Raw genomic sequence first — 22,705 nt, 5'->3', positions numbered from 1 at the left:
CATTCAGCTGTTGGGCCTTCTGAAGGCCAAGGCCAAATTAACAAGATGCTTTTCACTAAAGCTGAACTACAGCTGAATTAATTATAGCAGTTATTTTATAAAAGACTTTTAGGACAACTTCTAAGTGCTACACATCTGGTTGGCTTTGAATCTATAATAATGAGAATAACAATTTTGTTTTTTGTAAGTCTAGGTGACTCAAATGGTTTAGCCTGTTTACCGTATTTCCTAATTCAAAATAACTCAAATCTCTACCCTGCTTGATTTAAGAATTCCAGTATTTTATTAGTTTGCCCATCGTATGCATTTTTCAAATCCCTGAGATATGCCAAGACAGTTGTTGTGTGACATCTTAAGCTGCTGCCTGGTCCTGGACCACCACCTCTTTCTTTTGTTGATTACTGGCTTCCTTCAGCCCGTTTGTGCTACTGTCCCATATATGGTCTTCACCCCAGATGCCATCCCAGAAACTTGTACAGTGGCCAACAGTAATAGGAAGATCAACTGTGATGTTTGCATGATTTCTTCAGTGTCTTAGAGAAGTTTTAAAGGGGGACAAGGTTGTGCAAGAACCACAATTGTTACAGGAGTTCCTGAGAGTGCACCCTTCACAGGTACTTCCCATTGTACGAGAACTTCTCTGCCCAGTCTCAGGTCTGCTCCATGTTTTAGGGGTTTGTTTATCTCCCCACTCCAAGAATGCCTGGAACCAGACTCTCATATTTGGAGCACAGGCCTCCTGTTCCCCTAGACTGAGAGAGAGTCAGAGGCTTACTCTTCTGAGAGTCTACTTCCTGCCCCATCTGTCTTCTTTCCTATACTCATCCACAGAAGTGTGACCTTTCCTTGTATTCCTTAGGATAATTCAGGAATAAAAAGTACATTAACAAAGTTGAGTTTGTTCAATCCAGAATGACCTCAAATGTAAGTCATTATATAGTATAGTCCAGGGTGAGCTTCAGCAGTTCCAGGTCATTCTTTTTAAGGTAAGATGGTCTGCATCCTTCCTATGCCTTCCAGTCTCTACCAGTATTCTGCAGTACCTACTCGGACAAGGAAAGATTTCTCTCTAAGGATCTAACAAAAACTTTCAGGGCAATACAGTTTAAATTCACTTACAGGAAAGAAATATTTTTGGAAAGAAAAGATAATTTGCAGAGATGCAACTGTGCCATGGAGAGGATATTTTTTTATATGATTATGAAAGCAGATTGAGATCCTTGGAGCTGTGTTCACTCCAGGTCTCCATGCAGAACACAGCCCTTGCTTTTCCTTCTCAAAATCAGAAGATCCTTTAAGATGTTTTCCCCAAAACAGAGGAGCCGTGTGCCCCTAAAGCTGAGTCTTCTTCAAGGGAAGTGAACTCCTAAAAACATTAGAATGTCAGTTTTGTCTGGCCAATAGTGTCAAAAATCTCTTGTTATTCAAACTAGGCCAGAGCACTTCATTGCAATCTATTTCAGTAGCACTCAGCAAAGTACCACTAGGTGATTGGGAAAAAATGAGATGGATGAACAGTCTGGTGAAATAAACACTAAGCAATAATTTCAATCCAATATAATAAAGCTAAAATACGGTATGAGTATGCCATAGTTCTCCAGGGACTCTTATGCAAGGGATTCTCCATAGTCACTCTCCTGAACAATGAGCCGCAGAATGATTGATTGCCTCTTCTGTTTTATTATAAGCTCTTTCTTCTTTTAAGTTCTTTATTTTATATGTTTTTTTAGCCACCATACGGCAAGGATAGTGCATTATTTTGTAGTTTTTTTTTTTTAAATAAATGACTGCTAGCTAAACTGAATCAAATATAGCCTCTTGCATCTAGATCCTATTGTGATATAAATAGGGAAACATGGCAAAATTGACATGCTCTACTACCCTCTTGATTTTCTTCAAAACTCAGGGAAGTTTTCCCAAATCTTTAGGGAAGGGAGTTGTTTGTTGAAGTTTCATACCCAGCGACTCAACTCTTAGTGTCCACTGAAGTCAAAGTTTAGCAGTCTCTCAGTGCGAGGTATGAGTGACATAGTAAGATGGGCAAGAATGGACATCAGAGTCCCAAATGTTCTCCACTTAACTGTTTCCATTGTCATGAATTTTTGTCCAGACCTTCCCAGAACATCCAGCACTCTGTTCTTCATGAGAGTCAATCACACCAAAGAGCTGATGCCACGTGGATGTGGGTACAGGCGTGCCCTCGTTAGTGTGTGACCTACCTTGACAGAATTTGAAGTTGAAACTTTGTTTATTAAAACATTGATTTGGTTACTGTGTTCACAACCCGTGCTACACACACACACACACACACACACACACACACACACACAAAAATATATGCACTCAAAAACAGAAGTATTCATTTATTCAGTGGATATTTATTGTGTCTTTTTTTTTGTACTAAACACAATCCTAGATGCTGATGATACTAGGATGAATAAAGCATGGTACTTAGTCTCAAGGAGCTTGACATCTGGCAAGGGAGAAAAATACAGACTTTCCAAGTGCTTATTGCACTCTGTTGTAATTCCTGTTTGCTGCTCTATATTTCTCATGGGATCTTAAGGGCCCCTCAGGCTGGTATCCCACCCACCCTGTTCACTGTTGTTTTCAGCATCTATCTCCTTGCCTGCATGGTCTTAAGCACTTACTGAAATGAGTGAAAAATATGTAAAACTATTCAAATATATTAAGGTTATACAAATAATTAAAACAATAATACAAGCGTTGTGTGCCATGCTGGCTCTATGAATTAAATGCTTCATGAGAGCAGGGGTAGGAAGAGACCCTGGCAAGCGGGCATCTTGAGGATTTCTAAAAAAGAGTGAGGAGAGGGGTTGTCTGGGATTTGGAGATGAGGAAGGGTTTATGGTGAATTGTCAAAGAGAAGCGCTACACTAGGAAGGAAGTTGCAGGCCACATAGACGAGGGTTAAGGATTGAATGGGAAGTGGATGAAACTGATTGACTTGATTTGGGGAATGAGATCATAAATCCTGGCAGAACATTTTCACACTTACGTAGAAGTGAGGCAGTCTCTTTCCATGTTCTCCACCAGATGTGGTCACTCCAAGAATGTATTTGTCTACATGTGTAACAGAGATGTCTTTACCTCAGAATCAATTTCCTTTTATTTTCAAGTTTTAAAAAAGCAACTGGATAACTTTGCAGGTGAAGCCTTGTCTAGAGAAAGTTTCCTGATGAATTGCCTCCTAAAATGATTCTTTCACATAGCACTGATCTTCCAGTTTGGAGCCAACCGTTCTTTTTCCAAAAGGCAGCAACTCAAAGACCTAAGTTCTTCATTTGCACCAAAATATCTTACTATCTCATGGATGCTTAGATGCTGCCATCTCATCTTCTGAAATAATACAAAAAAGAGCACACATAGAGTACTTGGTTCACTTGTGCTGCTTTTTCTTACCCTCGGAGAAGCCTTCTGGACAATCCAAAGCAGAATGCAGCCTAAGGCTCTGTTTAAAATCAGGCACCCCTGAAGGTCCATCTGCACCAGACAAGTGAAACATGTAATTTAAGATAGTCTGATAAAGAACTTTAAAATAGTAGGTGATATTTTTCTCTCTTATTCCACTTAACTCACTGTTACCTTCCTCTTAGCCAGAAAGTTGACATTATAAATGTTATCGCATCTACACATAGAAATTATATCATCTCAGGCCAAAAGTGGATGTTGAGACACTGATATCTTGCCTCTCCGCACTTCTAGGTCTTTTTCTCAAGACCTCTGGAACTAAATATACTCTGTTTGCAAGTGGCTGTTAATGGGAGCTGGCCTTATTTTTCCCATAAGAGGGGAGAGAAAGTGTGGTAAAGCCAGAACTAGGACAAGTAAGTGGAGACTTGATGGGCATAGCCCACCCAAGATGTTATGTGACACGCCCACCCCCAGAGTGGCCATGAACATGGTGTTGAAGGGCTTGGGGATCATTATGAGGGTAACTCTGGGAGAAGGTAAAATAGGGATGAAAGATGATGAAAAGTGCTGACATTCTGAAGAGGTTACAGGAGAATTCTAGAATAGTCACTCATTTCATTTTTTAAAGTTTCTCGGGCTGGGGTTGTGGCTCAGTGGTAGAGCACTTGCCTAGCATGTGTAAAGCACTGGGTTTGATCCTCAGCATCACATATAAATAAATAAATAAAATAAGGTTCATTCACAACTAAAAATATTAATTAAAAAAAAAAGGTTTCTTACTAATGGTGTGAATCTACATCATGTACAACCATAGAAACGAAAAGATGTATCCCATTTGTGTACAATGAATCAAAATGCAGTCTGTAAAAATGAAAAAAAATTAAAAGAAGTTTCTTAGAGTTTCTAAAAATATGTATATTTAAATAAAAAAGTATAAATTATTTCTACAAAAAATAGCAACCTGAAAAGCAAAGGTAAGCTGGTTTTGTCTTGTAAGATAATACAAAGGAGTCATTTTTTTTTAGTTTTCAAATTAAAAGTGGAACATTATGAAGTGGATTCTGTCTCTGTGAAATACTGTATGTCGATTCACAACATGGGCAAGGCCAGGTGCCTCCAGAGAGGGTCAATTTTCAGATGAAAGTGTCAGCAGCCCTCAGCTGAGTCAAGGATCTTGGTTGCTTGAGTCAAAATGTAACACTTAGGTTTCAATGATTCAGTAAAGATGGGATGTGACCTAGTTTGCAAGGTTATAAGTTGCTGGTTTTCCTTGTTTTATAGTGGATTCATTTTCTAGACAGGGCATAATAATAGTGATGAGCTCATTAAAAAATTATGTTTATCAGTTCATTTAAATCTTATAATACATTTTAACATTTTCTGAGCAGCTATAGTAATATTATGTTTGAGCATAACTTTTATATGGCATTGGTATTTCCTGAAGTTTTATGAGATTTTGAATTTAAGGAATAAAAATAAAAATATTTATATATGTGCATTTTGAAATCACATTTTAATAATAACTGGATTATTTTCTCCAGCTTAGTTATAGGAATGGCATAAACCTGACTTATGCATAGCGCAAGTAGATGTTAAGGAAGAAAACTGCCTTTGTAGAGAGCTGAAAAAAACAGATTTATTTGGAAAGTTTTGTGCCTTTAAAATGATGGCAAGGTAGAATATTATGTGGGACAAATATATTTTGCAGATTAAATTAGTGATTCACAGTTGAGTGTCTAGTTGTAAAAATGGGGATATCCTCATGTATCTTCATGCTTCCTGGTGAAGAACTGACCCATTAGCCCATTCTTCATATCCTTGCCCTGTGACACACCCCTGTCTTCTTGGAGACTGTATCTGTCTTTGTTCAAATTCAGAACCAAAAACTTGGTCATAAACACACTGATAATATGATAATGATAGTCACCCTGGTATTAACTAAAATCAGAAATAATCTGTTTTAAAGTAGAACTGAACCAAATAAAAAACTAAGGCAATCTTTATCACCCAAGGGTCTCAAGGCACTTAAACTCCCTTTTGAAATCTTCCATCACTATGAACATATCTAAGTAAAGAGAAAAATAGCACTTAAAAATAAAATTACATCTTACTATTTTACTTTTTCAGGTACCAGTTTGCTATAATATTGCATTTCTATTATTTTGTATTTCAGATGGTCTGCATTTCAAGTTTATCAGAGATTAAATTGATATTTATGGGCTGATCTGGAAACCTAAAAGCAATCTGTTTTTCTAAAACTATAAGAAAATATGTACAAATTTCCACCAACTGGCTTATAAAGAGGCTTTTAGAACACAATCCAATGTAAGTAGTAGACGTGCTGCTTTGGTCTTTGTTACCCCCAGTTAGGCCATGGGTCTGTTTGCATGTGGGCAGGCAGGCATGTATGAATTATATGTACATTTGTGTCTATGCATATGCTTTCTTTTTTTTGTAATTTCTGGGTTCATAACATCTATTCTTTCCTTTGTTCAACAAACATTCAAATGCCCATTATATAAAAGGTGCAGTTGTAGGCTGCCTTCACAGAGCTCATACTCCAGCAGGAGACACTTACGTAACTGCACAGGTGCATATGAGATGCATACCAAGATAGGTGCTATCATGGAAGGTCACATAGCTCTATGAGGATATAACTAGGCCCTATCTTGCCTCCAGGGCCAGGTCAGGCTGCATGGAGAGGCGATGTGCTAGCTAAGATCTGATAGGCAAAGAGAGAAGGAGTTGATGGGAGAAAGAACAGGGATGGGGTGTAAAGTGCTCCAAACAAACAAGGGGACTCATGTTCATGACTCAATGTGCTCAAGTTCTTTCTAGGAGTGACCACTGAATAGTGAACTTTTAACTTAACCCATATACTATTAAAAATGTAGTCTTGCCAGAAAATGAGAAGCTACCTGTGAATTCACAGGCATTAGTACTGTTTTATTTTCCAGGTATGAAGTACTCCTTAAGCCTTGACAACCAACTTGAAGATGGAATTATGAATATGGCAGCTTTTCTACGGGGCTTTGAAGAAAGGGGGATTAAGACTGACAGGCCTGAGGACCAATTAAGTAAAGAGAAAAAGAAAATTCTGTTCTCCTTCTGCGAGGTGTGCAACATCCAGCTGAACTCTGCAGCCCAGGCCCAGGTCCATTATAATGGCAAATCCCATCGCAAACGAGTGAAGCAACTGAGCGATGGGCAGCCCCCGCTCCCAGCCCAGGGCTCGGGGCCACTGCTGGCCAGCCCCGGCACCAACACCAGCACAGGTAGGAAGAAGGGCCTCAGGGCTCCCTTTACTTCTGGGACAAATGGTTTTGTTATAGAAAATGAAGGGTGTAGAGTAAGTAATTTCAGTTGAAACTACTGCCACATGTACACCCTTTTCTCCACAGGCAAAATCCAGGAGCAGTTTGTCCCTTCTCAGCATCTCTCTCTCTCTTTCTCTCTCCACCCCACACAGAGTTTCTATATTGGACTTCAGATTTCCTGTAGCCTCATAGTGTGTGAACATTTCCTTAATATATTTTGAAATGTGTTTAAAATGGATCAGTGATATCAATTTTCCCCTTCTATGCGAAATTAGACTTTCCTGGGTTGTCTTTATCTGCTTTCTATTGGGTAGTGTAGTACTTGATAGCATATTAAAAGCTACAGCTTTATTTATAACATCCCACGATGCAGGAAAGGAGCATTAATCTTGCACATTAGACTTGTCATATTGTTTTAGAGCATCACCAGCCGTGTGCCAGTGCCATTCTGACAGTAGGAACGGGCACTGCCAGGCCCACGGGGCCTACCCAGCTCTGCCCTCATTTTCACTTTCCTGCCACCTTCTCTTGTTAGTTGGGCAGAGGCAGAGGCTTTGCTACTTTACATTCTTGCATCTGCCCTGAACTTCAAACAAGCTTTCCAATCCTTTATCTTATCCTTGGGTAGCTCTTGTTCTTCATTGCGGGTCACCGGGTGGCTTCACTATGATGGAATTCATGAGAACTGGGAAATTTAGTTACCCATGGTGAAGATTTCCACAATAGAAAACCTTCTACTCAGGTTTTGGGTGGAAGGCCAAGAGAAGCCTCCTTCTAAAAGTGGCACAGTGGCTCCAGGCACCACTTGAGCAAGTGTTTGCTCTGGTCATAAGGCGTCAGCTTAGAGGGAGGTGATGCAGAGAAGCTGTCTGTTGAAATTCCACTCGGTGCTGCTGTGTGGCTCTCAATTTTATAAAGTTACACCATGACTCATTTCAGACACCACTGAAAATGTGTGTATGTGTGTGTGTGTGTGTGTGTGTGTGTGTGTGTTACAAAGAAATAATTTTTGCATTTCAAGCCAAACCCAATTTCTTTATGCCTAGCATATACTTTCACATCATTAAGCTATTTTCTCAATCAATACTCATTGTGAAAGAATGTAAAGGAACTTATGTATGGTACATGCTAACAGTAGTGAAAAGTTGCTTTTCACTTTCTGTTTACTTATTATTATGATAATTATAATTATTCACAGGAGCCTGGATGTGCCTATGTTTACATATTAAGAATCTCATTAGTATTAGGTTAAAAACGAATTATCTGAATCAGAGAGCAAATAGTGAAAGTTTGAATGGACATCTGAGTTCAAATGCTTATGGACACCACAGTCATTAGAAATTATATTTCTGAACAATGCCTAATGATGGGGAAAGTGGTCTCTGACATCATGCTAAGCAAATGGCAGAAACTAACCTGGTTCTAGCTTAGTGCTTATGTGAACATGTGCACCTCATCCATTGTTTTGAGTCTTGACTCAATGAGGAGCAACCCTGATTTTGTTTGATTTTTTTCCGTTCATTTTCCATAGTTTTGATCCATCAAACATCTATTTCCTACTTGGTAGCAATCCTAACACTCTCTCAGCCCATAACTTCTCACTTTTGTATGTTCAGGACTCCTTGATGTAGAAGATTCAGTTCTATTTATGAAGCACCCATCTCATTGCCAAATTAAGATCTGGCTGCATGTACCCTGGAGCTTAGAGGACTGGGCACAGTCCCTCTCACTTTGCCTCTGCCTCAGCCTGCTGTTTAGACCAGGCTGCAGGGAACTGTGTAGGAATGGTCTTGACAAAGTTGCAGTGCTCTTCTGGTTGATGATTACTATTCTGGCTGTCTGTGTGGGTCATGTATGCTCCTAACCCTGTGGATAAAAGACCTTGACCAAGCAGTCCTTTAGGCATTAGGGTCCCTTATGAGATAAATGCATCTTCAGGCTTATCCCCGACAGGTAGCAAAATGCTCCATTCCTCAACTCCGTGTGCTTCTTTTTCCCACACTGTGATAGTCCTGGTGAGATTATGTCCTTGATTTTCATATATACCCACTATTGGTGCTTGAGGGCACATGTAGAACTGGTGGGGTCCCAGCATGTAGAGGTGGAGTGGTCTGTAGGGACCTCTCTTCCCTGCTCAGGTAGTACAGGGTAGCAGTTTCACTTATGAAACAGGCATCTGGTTAGGGAACAAAATGCCAGTGTTTTTTTTGTACCCATTGCTTGGCTTTAGAGACATTATAGGTGGATTTGTGTCCTCATCAAAATGTATATAATATATAATACATATATGTATATGTTATGTGTGTGTGTATAAAGATGAGAGGTTGTTCACTCACCCTTTATTTGACATAGTGCTGGAAGTTCTACACACACTGTAATAAGGCAAGAAAAATAAAAGGCATACAGATCAGAAAGGAAGAAACAAAATCTCTCTTTTTGCAAATGACATGATTGTCGATATAAAAATCCCAAATAATCTACAAAAGAACTCTTAGAGTTTTAAATGAATGTACACACATACACACACACACATATACATAGGATAGAATCCTAATCCTCAGTACTTCAAAATATTATCATATTTGGATATAGGGTCTTTATAGAGGTAGTTCAGTTAAAATGAAGTCATTAGAGTTGTACTGAGTCCAGAATAACTGGTGACCTTATTAAAAGGGGAAATTTGGACACAGAGAGAGACATGCAGAGAGGGACAATTACATAAAGAGACACAGGAGAAGATAGCTATCTGTAAACCATAAAGAAGCCTGAAATGGATCCTCCTCAGCTCTCAGGAGAAACCAATCCAACAGACACCTTGATTTCTGACTTTCTGCCTCCATTTATGTCATTTATGTCACCCAGTCTGTGGTACATTGTTGTAATAGCTCTCACAGACTAGTATAGGAAGGAAGATTGTAGTCTATCTCCTGCCCAAAGAGGAAAGATGTGATAGTAATGATGTTCTACCCAATCACTGTCTAAGAGCTGACTTCTTTCCTCTGACAGTCTTACACAGTGTGGGGGTTGGTGAGAATAGAAGTGGGTCCACAGCCTGATGGGAATAGAAGTGGGTCCACAGCCTGATGGTTCTATTACACTGGTGGTAGAATTTTTTTTTTTTTTTTTTTTAACTGAGGATTGAACTCAGTGAAGGCACATCCCCAGGTCTTTTTTTGTATTTTATTTAGAGACAGGGTATCACTGAATTGCTTAGGGCCTTGTTAATTTGCTGAGGCTAGCTTTGAACTCGTGATCCTCCTGCCTCATCCTCCTGAGCCACTGGGATACAGGTGTATGCCATAGCACCCAACCTGGTGGTAGAATTTGATGGAGAATTCTACCAAAAATTTAAAGAATTAACATCAATTTTATATAATCTCTTCCAGGAAATGGAAGAAGAAAATTTCCCCCACTTATTTCCTAAAGCTAGTATTTTCTTGATATCAAATACAAAGACAATTTTTAAAAAGAGAGAACTATAAATCACCATCTTTTATGAATTTAGACTCCAAATTTCTCAATGAAATCTAAACAAATGGAATCTAGCAATGTATTAAAAATTATGACCAAGGGGATTTATTCTAGGTATGCAAGACTGGTTCAACATTTGAAAATAAACAAATAATCCAACATATCAACAAACAAAAAATAGAACTTTTATGGTTATATTAAGAGATGCAGTAATTTTATCAAAAGATATTTGAGAAAATCCAGCAGTCATTAAGAATAGCAGAAAGTTACCTCATTTTAATAAAAAGAATCTGCAAAACCCTAGGGCTAATGTATCTAATGGTAAAAGATTAAATGCTTTTCTGTTAAGATCTAGAGCAAGGTAAGGATGTCCACTCTAACCTTTTATTTGACATAGTGCTGGAAGTTCTACACACTGTAATAAGGCAAGAAAAATAAAAGGCATACAGATTAGAAAGGAAGAAACAAAATCTCTCTTTTGGCAGATGACATGATGGTAATTTAAAAATCCCAAAGATTCTACAAAAGAACTCCTAGAATTTTAAATGAATTCAAGAAGTTTGCAAGACATACAACACACAAAATTGATCATTTGTCTATAAACTAAATATGAGCATATAGAAACCAAAATTTAAAAATAGTACAATTATAATAGCTTACAACAAAGTGAAATACTCAGATATATACCTTTTTTTAAAAAAAAAAAAGCATATACAGTATCTGTATGCTAAAAATCACAAAATACTAAGGAAAATAATCCCCAAAGTTCACAGATTAGAAACTCAACATAGTTAAGATGTTGCCTCCCTAAATTGATCTCCCTAAATTTCCTGCAATTTCTATCAAAATCCTTTCTTTTCCAGACATAGACAAGTTTATTCTAAAATTTATGTGGGAAAGCACAGTTCCTAGAGTAGCTAAAATTCATCTTGACAAAGAACAAAGCAGGATGAATCTCGACCCAATTTTAAGTCTTACCACATAACTAAAGCAGTCGAGACAGTGATTTTTAATGGAGAAATAGACACAAATCAATGGAAATAACAGAACCCAGAAATAGACCCATATGCACGTACTGAATTGATTTTTTTTTGACAGGGATGTAAAAGTAGTCCAGTGGAAGAAGGATAGCCATTTTCTCTCACTTTCAATGAATCTAAAGGAATTCATAACTGTCTTTAAGGTTGAAATTTTAAGATTTATAGGAATTAGTCGTCCAAAGAGAGCGGAGAAAAGTGATCCAAAGAGAGAATTTCAAGTTGAGAAAAAGCTTGAAGTATTTGAAAGACAGAGATGTGAATGGAACTGAGAGAATTGGAAAGAAACACAGGAAAAGTTTGCAGGTTTGAGAAGGTAGGCAGAATACTTTAGAAATATTTTAAAACAATGTTTTAATTTAATCATGATTCTGGGGGTCAAAACGTTGATCTGGGCTCAGTTACTTGTTCTTGTCCTGGATGCACAGGGAGCCACTCTGCAGCTGCAGCAGATTCGCTGGTGGGATGCCCATGCATACATCTGGCAGGTGGAGCCTGGATCATTCTGACCAGCAGACTCCTTTTGGAGGAGGTTAAACCAAGCTTCATTACATGGAGTCACAGAAGAGGGTTGTTAGACAGCCAGGGCTAAGCTGCAGCTACTGCATTCTTTTTGGTCAGAGCTAGTCAGTCACTGGCCTCCTCAAATTCAAGGGGTGGGGAAATAAACTGCCTCCATTTGAGAGGCATCTTTTATTTGGCTTTCAAAATTTTAAATTGAGCTTAAATAGATTTTAAGTTGAGAACACTTTGGGTGGCCGAAGATAATGGTGATAAAACCCCTAGGATATTTTGCAACAGGAAGTAGAGGTATTGTCTTGGAAGTGGGAATGGAGAACAAAATTAGAAAATGTTTTTTTTTCAGTTCCAGCATTATATATTCTGTTATTTTCTTTGCTGCCATGGTCTGTTTCTCTTTGATGCCCCCAGACCCTCCATTGTTCCTCCACCCCCACACTCCTAATGGGCTCTGATTTTCATTTTACATTCAAGAAAGTTGCTGCTATTAAACAGCTTTTAGTGTCAGAGCACTGTAATAGACATTACAACCATTAAAATTTGTGCATGTGTGTGTTTGTATGTGTGTGAATTTTCGGCTTTTTGCTTTGGTGGTGTTGGGGATTGAACCCAGGGCCTCGTGTGTGTTAGTCAACTGTTGTACCACTGAGCTACACCTTCAGCCCTTATGTATGGAGTTTTAACCATACCACTCAAATTTTTCACACCGAATCTCATATATATATTTAAAATGTTAAATTTATCCTCAAATGCATTTCTGGATGTTTGAAAATTTTTAAGATTTGAAGGTGCAACACTACAGAATAACCACAAGATGGTGCCAAAAGTCTACTGAAAGTAAGATTGTTTTCCTCATTCCCCACCCCAACATTTTGGAGGAACTTACTAATGCATATAAGGAAGCAAAGAAATAGCTTACAAAGGGGTGAGGGTGTGTGTGACATGCACATCTAGACTGGAACATGTTTATTTGACAGGTGCTTACAGTATCTTCTGTGCATTAAGCAGAATCTATAAGGGAAGTAGAAAGTGTGTTTATGTATAGGGATGGGTAGGAGAGTTCTTTCTCCAGTGTTCTGGAATAAAAGGCACTACTTAAATACATTCATATTGCCCCAGGAATGGAAAAATTTTAGTCCATTTTAAAGGATATTAAGTATGAACATAAATTTTAAATGATGTAGATTTGTGTGGTAGATGCAGGAATAGGGCTAGAATCCATTAATATGATAATACCTTTTATTTTGACAATAGAAAAATAGTTTATTTATTCATTTATTCATTAATTAATTAATTCATTCATTTTTGTTTCTTATGGTGCAAGGGATCAAACCCAGAGCCTTGTGCATGCTAGGCAAGTGCCTTCCCACTGAGCTACCCTTGCATCACAGAAACAAATAAAATGCTTGCTTTTCCTTCATTTCCAATTTGCCATTTATTCATCCAAGAAATCTGATTTTTGCAAATATAAATATCCTGGTGAAAGCATAACAAATCATTGATGAAGTATCACTAACTTTTTACCAGTGAGTTTGTTAGGTGAGTAAATTTTCAGTGTGAGGTAGGTGGATTACATCATATCCAGAAAATGCAGTTATTCCACAGTCTTCTTGATTAAAAATGTATAAAACTTCTTTATGGAATAATTATTATATAGTCTATTTATGGGTAGAATTCATGTGAATTCCTTTGATTTTTCATGGAAGTATGAACTTGAAAGGGGAAAAGATCACAGTCAAAATAGAACAAACTGGGGCTTGGAGAAGACATCTGTTTTTCTCAGCATAAGCTTAGATCCTGTTGAGAGGGCCCAAGGAGCGTTTCTTGTAGTCATTTAGACCCAGCCATGATGCAAGGAATATCAAGAGACTTTTCCAATTCTATGTCTTATCCAGAATTGATACTCTTTAGATCCCAAGAATTGTAGAAAATCCTGACTCTGTTCCTCCAAGGAAGGATAGAGTTGATATTCCACCTCCACTCCCCCTAAATGAATTTAATTGGGGTTTGTATTATAGAGCATATTGAGATTGAAGTTCCTTGTGAATGAAAGTAAAGTGATTTGGAAATAGGAGGAAGGCTCAAGTTTAGTTCTAGATCCCCCAAATGCTTCAACTTTGAGACAGAGTCCTGGTGGGTTTTGATGGTGTCAGAAATCTAGAACAATTCCTGAGATAGACCTGAAAAAATTAATTATAAAACAATTCATATTCTATACAGGTGGCTAAAAAATGTTAAACAAGTGTGTTGACAATAAAGTACAGAACTCTAAGGGATCAACATATGAAGGGGTTTGAATGGAATTTTTTTTAAAAAAAAAGAAGTCAAAAGGAATGGTCAACCCTTTTTCAGTGAATGAGGAGTTGTCTTATGCATTAAGAATGTATTGGATTATGAACTTTCATATATATCATATTTACCAAAAGATAGGGGTAGCTTCACATCAGGTATCATGCTTTAGACTTTGAAATCGAAATAATTGCCATTGTTTAGTGAATGAATTGAATCTTTATAAATTATGGCAAAGTGTTTGGTGAGTGATTTAAATCACCAAAGGTATTCTTAAAATCTTGATGTCTCCTTGTGTTACCTTTCTCTAGGGAGAAAAGCTTTTGGTAACCAGTTCAATGGAAACGTAAAATTCATTATTTATTTATTTCCACTGTGGATAAGTGTGTTGTTGCCCTGACTGGACAACTTTAGTCACATAAATATTCTATTTTCATATCCTAACAGCATCATAGCAAGGAGGCTGGACCAAATTAGGCATCCCTGATGAATGTTACAACTAGCCATGGGGTTGGTGTTCATTCTTGGCATGTGTGGTTTTTCTGGAGCTGATTCTTGGGCCAATTGTGAATCATTTTTGCTCTTCCTTTGGTTACATGAAGAGTTTAGAGGAGCTGGGAGGACTCGACCTTTTATCTTTTAGGGACTGATTTTGATGACATCCATGTTTTGTCAACCCACCTCAAGAGTTTGCTCTATGATGAGCCTGTCTTGCAAATCCAGCAACTCTTGACCTGTAGATGATGAATGTTCATCTGGTATTATGTGGACATGATGTTAAAAGTATAAGGAGATTTTGATTTTAATCCAGAGACAATACGTACTTTCTTGGATTGTTGGTTACTTGTAGAAACTACAATACCTCCTTGAAACCATCAGGGTACCATTTTGGTTGCTAAAGAAATAACTTGTGAAATTATGTTACACTGTCAAAAAAGAACAGACAAATGTAGTTTCTTTCTTCACAAGGAAGATGACATTGTGATCACATTCTAGATACTAAGATTAGAGCCACACATTCCACTATACTTGTTACAGTAAATAGGAAGACTTCTGTTCACATAAATGCATCCAGGACTTCTCCCTAGGGTCAATCTAGATCCCAAGGTCAATCAAGAAACTTGGAAGTTGGTTAGTATTTTAAAGGCCCTTGGTCTAATGTTGACAGTCCATGTTTTGCTCTGTTAAAGTTTTATAATGTACATACTTTAAAAATGTTATTTGTTAAATATATTCATAGAATAGACTCCAAGTTTGAATATTGATGATAAGGAATATTGCTATTTATTTCTACAAGTGATTTTGAAGAATCCCCATTCCAAGAAGTACATAGCACACACAAATAAAATAGGAACCTTTACCTTATAATGTCAAGCTTATTGTTTACATTTGTCTATCAATCTGTGTATTTTGCTTATGGGTACAATGAGAAAATGGTAAGAAAACCCAGTGTTTTATACCTCACTCTGAAAATGCATTCTTCCTTTTAAATATTCTTTGGGAAATTAAGGTAAGTTGCTAAAAATTATTTATGTTAGTGGATATAAAGTAGGCAATCAATAAGTGGTTGATATGTCTCACTTTTTTTTTTTTTTTTTTTTTAGAATTCAACCTTTATTTATTTGATTGTTTGTTTGTTTTTTAATGTGGTGCTGAGACTTGAACCCAGGGACTCACCCATGCTAGGCAAGCACTCCACTACTGAGCCACAACCCCAGCCTATGTCTCAGTCTTAAAAACACCTTTCCTTATATTTTTTTGCCCATCCTGCTAATCATTGTTACCTTCCAAAATCTCTTTCCCATGCAAGAGAACACCTGCTTAGGCACTGTTTCCTGGTGCTTAGCATTTTATGCTTAAATAAACATCTCTACAGATCCTCATTCTTTTACCTGCAAAACCTCCTGAAATCCAAGAAGCTCTGAAAACCAGAAGATTTTATAATTCATATTGATGGAAAAACCTGACCTGAACTGATGTGAGGTTAATTATAGTGTTTATTTCTCCCAGCTAGTATGAATATGCACATGTTTTGCTACAGAAATGCTAATGTTTCTGATTACACAGTTGTTGCCCCAGACCCCACTGGATGTTATGTAATTCATGGTATATGTATCTGAAAATGTTTAAATTCTGCAATGTATCTGGCACTAAAGATAAGAATTTGAGGACCTATAATCAAAATTTTGTTTTCACTTTAAACTTGTACTTCTAGGGAGCTTTACACGTGGTAATAATAATAATTTTTTAGTACATAATCTTTTATGAAATATTTTCTAAGACAAGAAGAGTTGAGGGGGAGGGGACTGACCAATTGTGAAATCAGTGATGCCTAAGGCCCTTTCTCATGATAAACTGAAGTGTTGGCCCCAGGGCTTCACAAAATAAATGGAATTCAGGTGGGAAAGGTGATTGCAGAGACCGAGGTGGAATATGGGATGTGGACACATGTACACATGTGCACTTGTATATGCATATGTATGTCCACTCATGTATATCCATGTCTGTCTCCGAGGAACGGTGTCTAATCCTACAGGCTGGCACTCCACAGACAGTGAGCTCTACAGACAGGGACTCTACAGACATAACCCTGGAAGTGCCATGTTTGATGTTGCTCCCAAATGCCATGTTACATAAATGTATGTTACAGCATATGCTTATTTTTATACAGACCTCTTAGACTATTGACAGTACTAAATGTGTTACCTAAGAGAGAGTAGTATTACTAGAAAAGAACCCAGTCACTTGCAGAAGATCCCCAAATGAAGCATTGCTTTTATTGGATCCTGATTTTAGTGAGACCCTAAGCCCATTAAAAAAAAAATCTCAATAGAACCTTAAATGTGTTCTTGGTGCTGCCTACTAAGAATTTCTTTTGTTGTTTTGGTGATTTTTGATAAGTGTTTTATGTCCTTTTTGCTTTGCATGTATATGTCAAAGCTCTGCATTTTGTAATCTCAAGTCACTGCTGCTACTTTCTGGGCTATAACTATCTTATGCCTTTTTAAGACTGTGTCAACGGCTCTGGCATCTTACATTTTAGTAACAGGAAGAGGAAGATGTTGAAAGGTAAAGGCTTCAATTTGGGGGTCACTGAAACAGAGATATGTGGTTTTAATGAGCTATAGTTTATTTTTAAATAATGAGCAAAGATTATGATGTTGAAAATACTGTCATGTTAAAATCTTTATTTAAACAGAATACATTTAAATTTTTATTATTTAGGAACTTGTCCTAGAGTAAAATTGATAGTATTTTGCCCTGGTATTAACATAGCCCTGCACATTTTTATTGTCATTTTTAATTCACAGACAGGCACTTAGGGGTTAAAGGATATTTGACTTGCTCTTTAATGAGTATCTGTGCCAAATCTGTGGATTTTTTTTTTTTTTTTGGTTATAATTGTCTTAGCTCCTAGTGATTTCATTTGTCATTAGAGAAGTCCCAGGAACCTATAACTATTTTGTTTTTTGCAACCTTTATGATAAGTCTTTATAATATAGACTACTGATTGCTTCTCTGTATCCTGCTTATTGTTGAAAAGCCAGGGCTATTTTTAACATTTACACAATTTCGATAGATGATTCTTCATTCCACAAGGTTTGGTGCTAATCTGTGGAGCCTTTCATAATTACATGCTTTTTGTGGTTTGCTTGAATTTGATCACAGTGGCTGATTTCATGCATTGATAATGAAGGCTTAGGTTGCCTGTTTCTCGGCATAAATCCACCTCAGACTTGTGCGTTGACAGTGCTTCTGGCTTCCGCACGCATGGAGATATAGAATTGAAATTGCTCTGCTTTCTTTACAAATGACTCAGAGTGTGCTTGTCCTTCCCTAAAATGTTGCCAGCGTGTGAAGGATTTTCAATGAGCAGTGCAATAAGCCAGCAACTGGGAAGGTTTGGAGCGGCACTGATATAACGTGGTGCTGTCACACGGATAATCAGGGCTGCAGCCAAGTCTCGGTAGCACTGTGCATTGCCCTGGTCACATCCTGGAAGTTTTGTTTATCCAACTTGGTTGCTCGGGAAGCTGGTGAAAGCCCTGCAGGATGTGGAGTGGACTTCCTAGCAGAGGTGAGCATTTTTATTCTAAAACTTGGATCCTGAGATGTGGGCTGTCAGTAACAGATTCTTTCATATGTTGTGCTGAATCCTGTGGAGTCATCAGTTGTGTTTATCACGTCGTACTGACACATCCAAAGGGGAAAACTGAAGAGCTAATGTCTGATTCTTTAATGTTATTGGGAAGTTACTCCTTAAATGGGTGTGATGAGCATCCTTTCCCTTCTGTACTGTAAGCTGTGTGCCGAGGACATCTTACCAGGAGGTGACTTCCCCTGCATTTTAAACATTCAGAACAAGTCAGTGATATTATGAGATTTGCTATCATTACCGAAAGTAGGCAATTAGCAGTGTTATGTGCTTCAGGTATATAAAAAAGGCTGTGAACTAAATGTAGAATCTTTGACATGAAAAATATATAGGAGGCAACAAGTCATGTTTACGAGATAACTAAGAAAGTAAGAGAAATGGATTACATACTGAAGTTGACACCTTGTTGAGCTTGACATTATTAATAATTAAAAGTTATGACCTGTCATGCAGTGGGCAGCCGACAGTAATTGGTTTCTAGTGATGGTGTGCCAAATGAGGGGGGGAAATCAACGGCATTTCCTCTTGAAGCATGTTTTAATTAGATGTGATATTTTAAATGTATCAGATTTTATCACATAAGTGTAACTTCCCCCGGTGCTCACCTCGGGAAGTTAAATTATGTTAAATAACGATCATCATGCTCTGAAAGGTCTGATGTAGCATTTTAAATACAGGCTATTGAAAGCCAACTAGACAAGGGCAGCTTAAAGTTAGCCTCCTGGGAGATGGAGTTGATTGCTTAGGTTCTGCTAAACTCTAGTTTTACATGATGAGAAGCCATTCCTAAACAAGGAAGGAGTGTGAGGGAGATGATGAATTCATATAGCATTATACTTAATAAGTGTTCGGTCTGAAGAGAAATCTGTTTTTATTTGATCAGAGGCTAACATGGTACGTGGGGTGTGTGTATATATGTGTATGTGTTTTCCCTGCTAAACTTACTTGAGGCAGCTGTTTTATAGCTTTCAGCTTTAAAGTTATAGATAAGTGTGTTTTTGACAGAAGACTCGAGAACCCTGATTGCTGCCAGTACATGTAAAGCTTGACTAAGCAGACGCATCGGGAGCAAACCATTTGTGTTCGCCAATCTGTCTCGGCAAGTCCCAGGGCCACTATCTTGCTAGAAGCCACTGTGTGCTTTTGAAAGCATGAAATTAGTTTTATACTGAGCACATGGTTTCTCATTTAGCAGTTCTTTTTATGGTAATGGTCAATTTATGGTTCACTGCCGGGATTCCGGTGTTCTGTCAAAGTCAATTGCTTCTATGAAGGTGTCTCTATGAGATTAAAAAAAAAAAAAATAAGTGGGGAGGTGGGAAGAACCTGATTAGACCCTCAAGAAAAGAACCTTCCTTTCAGCCTAGTCTCCTGTCTGAGTGCTTTGTCATTTCTCCAGAGTTCTTTATGTTGTTTCATCCAGGATCTACAGATTTAAAGTTGTGGACATCTACCACTGTGGGCCTTCCCTAACCTGTGATGTCAAAACAGCTGTGTTCTGAAATGTAAAGTATTTGTTCATCTCTACTATACATTCGTACAAAATCACTCTACTCATGCTGACCATATTGTGGAGTTCATCATTACGCATCTACTTCTCTGTTGCTGCATCCCAGAGCACTCTTGCAGAGTGTGAAAGGCTTCTGTACCTTTTACTTTTGATAGGAACTACTCCCACTTGGTTGTACATGTATGTGCTATCAGTGGGGTGAATTGAGTAAGACAGTCTGAAGATACATTGAAAACTTGAAAAACATCCTCTCTCATGCAATGGCTTCATCTTATTTGTTTCCACATAATGATCATAGATGTAATGTGCTCAGGAATGTGGTAAGGTTGCCTTCCTTAGCCTCTCCTTTCCATCAGAAAGTAACATTTGTTGAAAGTCTTGTGGATCATAATGCATTTTGAAAGGAGGTGATTAAAATTACCAAGGCACATGGGGGAGTATTCATTATTGGGCTTATTCCCTGCACGTTGGTAATGGATTTGAAGGTGGGACAGGGTACCCAGTGGGATAATGCTAGTACACTTTTCCTCTGATATGGTCTTGACAATGGAATTGAAAACACCTCTGAAATCTTGAATTTCATGATAGTCTTCTTGTTAATCCTTGGATCTTTGCCTATGTTAAGTGGTTACACATAATTATGAATTCCAGGTGAAAATGTTATTACTGAAATGCAGGGGTATAGTATGTGCCATTTTAATGAGGAAAAGATTTTTTGTTTTTGGACAAAGCACCATTTACACATCTTGTTTTTCTTTGGTTCTTTTGGGAATGTCATGTCACAATTCATTATCAGATTGTCATGGGCACTTTGTTGTGGTTTCAACTTACAAATAAAATACCTCCTATTTATCACTTCCCCAAAGCCTAAGAACCAAATTGGTTCTATGGTTGAGAATTAGAAGTTTATAGGGTATCAAAATTTTCTCTTTGAAATTCCTGATGATGTACTGTGTTCAATAAATGAAAAGCTTTAAAGAAGTTTTGGAATTTCAGAATTCTCTGAGAATAATGAAACTTGTCATATTACATAGAACATGGAAAATTCACTCAGAGGAAGCAAGGGATAATTCTGCATATCTGCCTGAAATCTTAGTAGGAATGTCTCTTTTTTTTTTTTTCCTAAGAAGTAGGAGTTAAGCAGTCCTAAGAACATGAACCTCATGAATTACCTTAGTAACTTACCTGCATCTTTTTACTTTATGTCAAGGGGCAGCAATCATAAGTTTCTCTCTATCAGATTTTTAAAATGATTACTTATGAAATAGAACAGATGTAGTAAACCTGTTTGAGATGGGAACCATGATTGCAAAATTGGAATACTCTCCAAATTCATCAGACATTCCCAATTGTAAATGTCAGTAGTTTGAACCACTTTATAGAGTCTGTGGTTTGTTTTGAGATTATGTTGCTGAGGTGAATATACTTCAATGAGAGAATGGGTTTTACCTCAAAGCTTCATTTCCTCTTTCAGTCCTTTCGCTTACTTCTTTTCCCTCCTCATTAATTAAATGAGAAGACCTAGTTTTATGGTTCCCAAATTCAGCAAATAAATATGTGTAGGGCTTCCAATTAAACTTGAATTTTAGCTAAAATAATAATTGTTAGTATAATAACATTATTTTTGGGACATTACTTATATTGGAATATACTTCTATTTAAAATAACTCATTGTTCAGCTGAAATTCAAGTGTGACTTAGTGTTCTGTACATATCTGATAACCATATGCTTTTCAAATAAGAATGTGTGTCTCCATTAATGGTCTGTAAAACTGGTTGTATGAAAACAAAAACGAAGGCTTCACATTCCTGTAAAATAAATACATTCCTACTGTTGGGGTTTAATGTGTGAACAATCCTCTTGTGCTAAGGGACCACTTGAGAAACTTAAAATGGTATATAAAAATATGATGGGTAGAGTGGAAATCATGAATAGGTATATGACAGCTTCCTGTATTTACTAAGATTAAATGATACAAATGACACATTGTACAATAACTGTCAGTGACATTTTAGGCAAATGATAATGAGTATTGTATAATTAATTTCCAATTGTTATCCTTTGCCAGCTAGAACACTTTCAGGATCTTCTTCTAATTTTGTCTTATTGTAGTTCAGACCCATAATGGGAGGTTCTTCCCATAATGCCCACTCTCCTGCCCCCAATCTGGCATTTATTTAAACATTCATTGACTTTCTGGTTTTCAACTCAGTTTTTGACTGGTCATCCCATAGTGGATTTTTTTTTTTTTTTTAAACAGTGCTGGGGATTGAACCCAGGGCCTTGTGCTTGCAAGGCAAGCACTCTACCAACTGAGCCATAGCCTCAGCCCCTGCCTAGATTTCTGAGAGAAGACAAAGAAACTTGCAGACTTGACATAAAAGAAAATGTGTGCAATTTCTTAATTATTCAACTCATCATGGTTAAGTAGAATAAAATAAAGATAATATTTATGTGCCTACTATGTGCCTCACACAACAAAAAAATATTTCTAGGCAGGTTTTTATTAAATTCTTCTAACAACTTTATAACATAATTATATAATATGCATTGTACACATGCTAAGTTGTTTACCAAAAACGTATTCCTAACCCTGAGCTGCCTCAATTTTAACCTCACCAGAACACAGAAGAGCATTCTATCCTGACTCAGAATATTACTCTTAAACATTGTGCAACCTCCCTGCAGAGAATGAAGAGGCTGGTTCTGATACTCTTCATCTTACCTAAGGCTTTACTGGGAAATACTCTGGGCTTACTCACCCTTCTGCTCTGCCTTTCCTTTCTCTCCTCTTTCCTTATGCCCTCCTTTTCTGTAAATATCCCCAGTAAGAGTGACTGTACATCAGTATAACCTGATTCTCAAAATGAGAAAAAAATAAGTAGAAATGAACCACATAAATACTGTAATAAAATTTTGTGTTAATTCTTTGCAATTATTTAGTGAATAATATAGAGAATATACTTGGAG

General features: G+C 37.4%; 1 protein-coding gene across 10 annotated transcripts in view; it reads left to right on the top strand.

Moving 5' to 3' along the window:
* Positions 1-22,705, top strand: part of ZNF385B (zinc finger protein 385B) — a 361,157-nt gene that overhangs the window by 78,439 nt on the left and 260,013 nt on the right. For 6 of the 10 annotated variants that reach the window (XM_079132975.1, XM_079132974.1, XM_079132966.1 and 3 more), the window contains 2 exons: positions 5,609-5,760; positions 6,393-6,710. The exons of 1 other annotated variant lie outside the window; for it this stretch is intronic. In XM_079132975.1, coding sequence (XP_078989101.1) covers positions 6,395-6,710 — 316 coding nt within the window. In that variant the 5' untranslated portion in view covers positions 5,609-5,760; positions 6,393-6,394. Of the gene's footprint in view, positions 1-2,701; positions 3,563-5,608; positions 5,761-6,392; positions 6,711-22,705 lie in introns of those variants that run through there. 3 more of the 10 variants (XM_079132971.1, XM_079132976.1, XM_079132969.1) reach the window with 3 other exon arrangements.

This window comes from Sciurus vulgaris (assembly GCF_902686455.1).
Source record: "Sciurus vulgaris genome assembly, chromosome: 3".
Lineage (NCBI taxonomy): Eukaryota > Metazoa > Chordata > Mammalia > Rodentia > Sciuridae > Sciurus > Sciurus vulgaris.
Note: the sequence above shows the minus strand (reverse complement) of the source record. Positions and strands in the feature narration are given on the sequence as shown.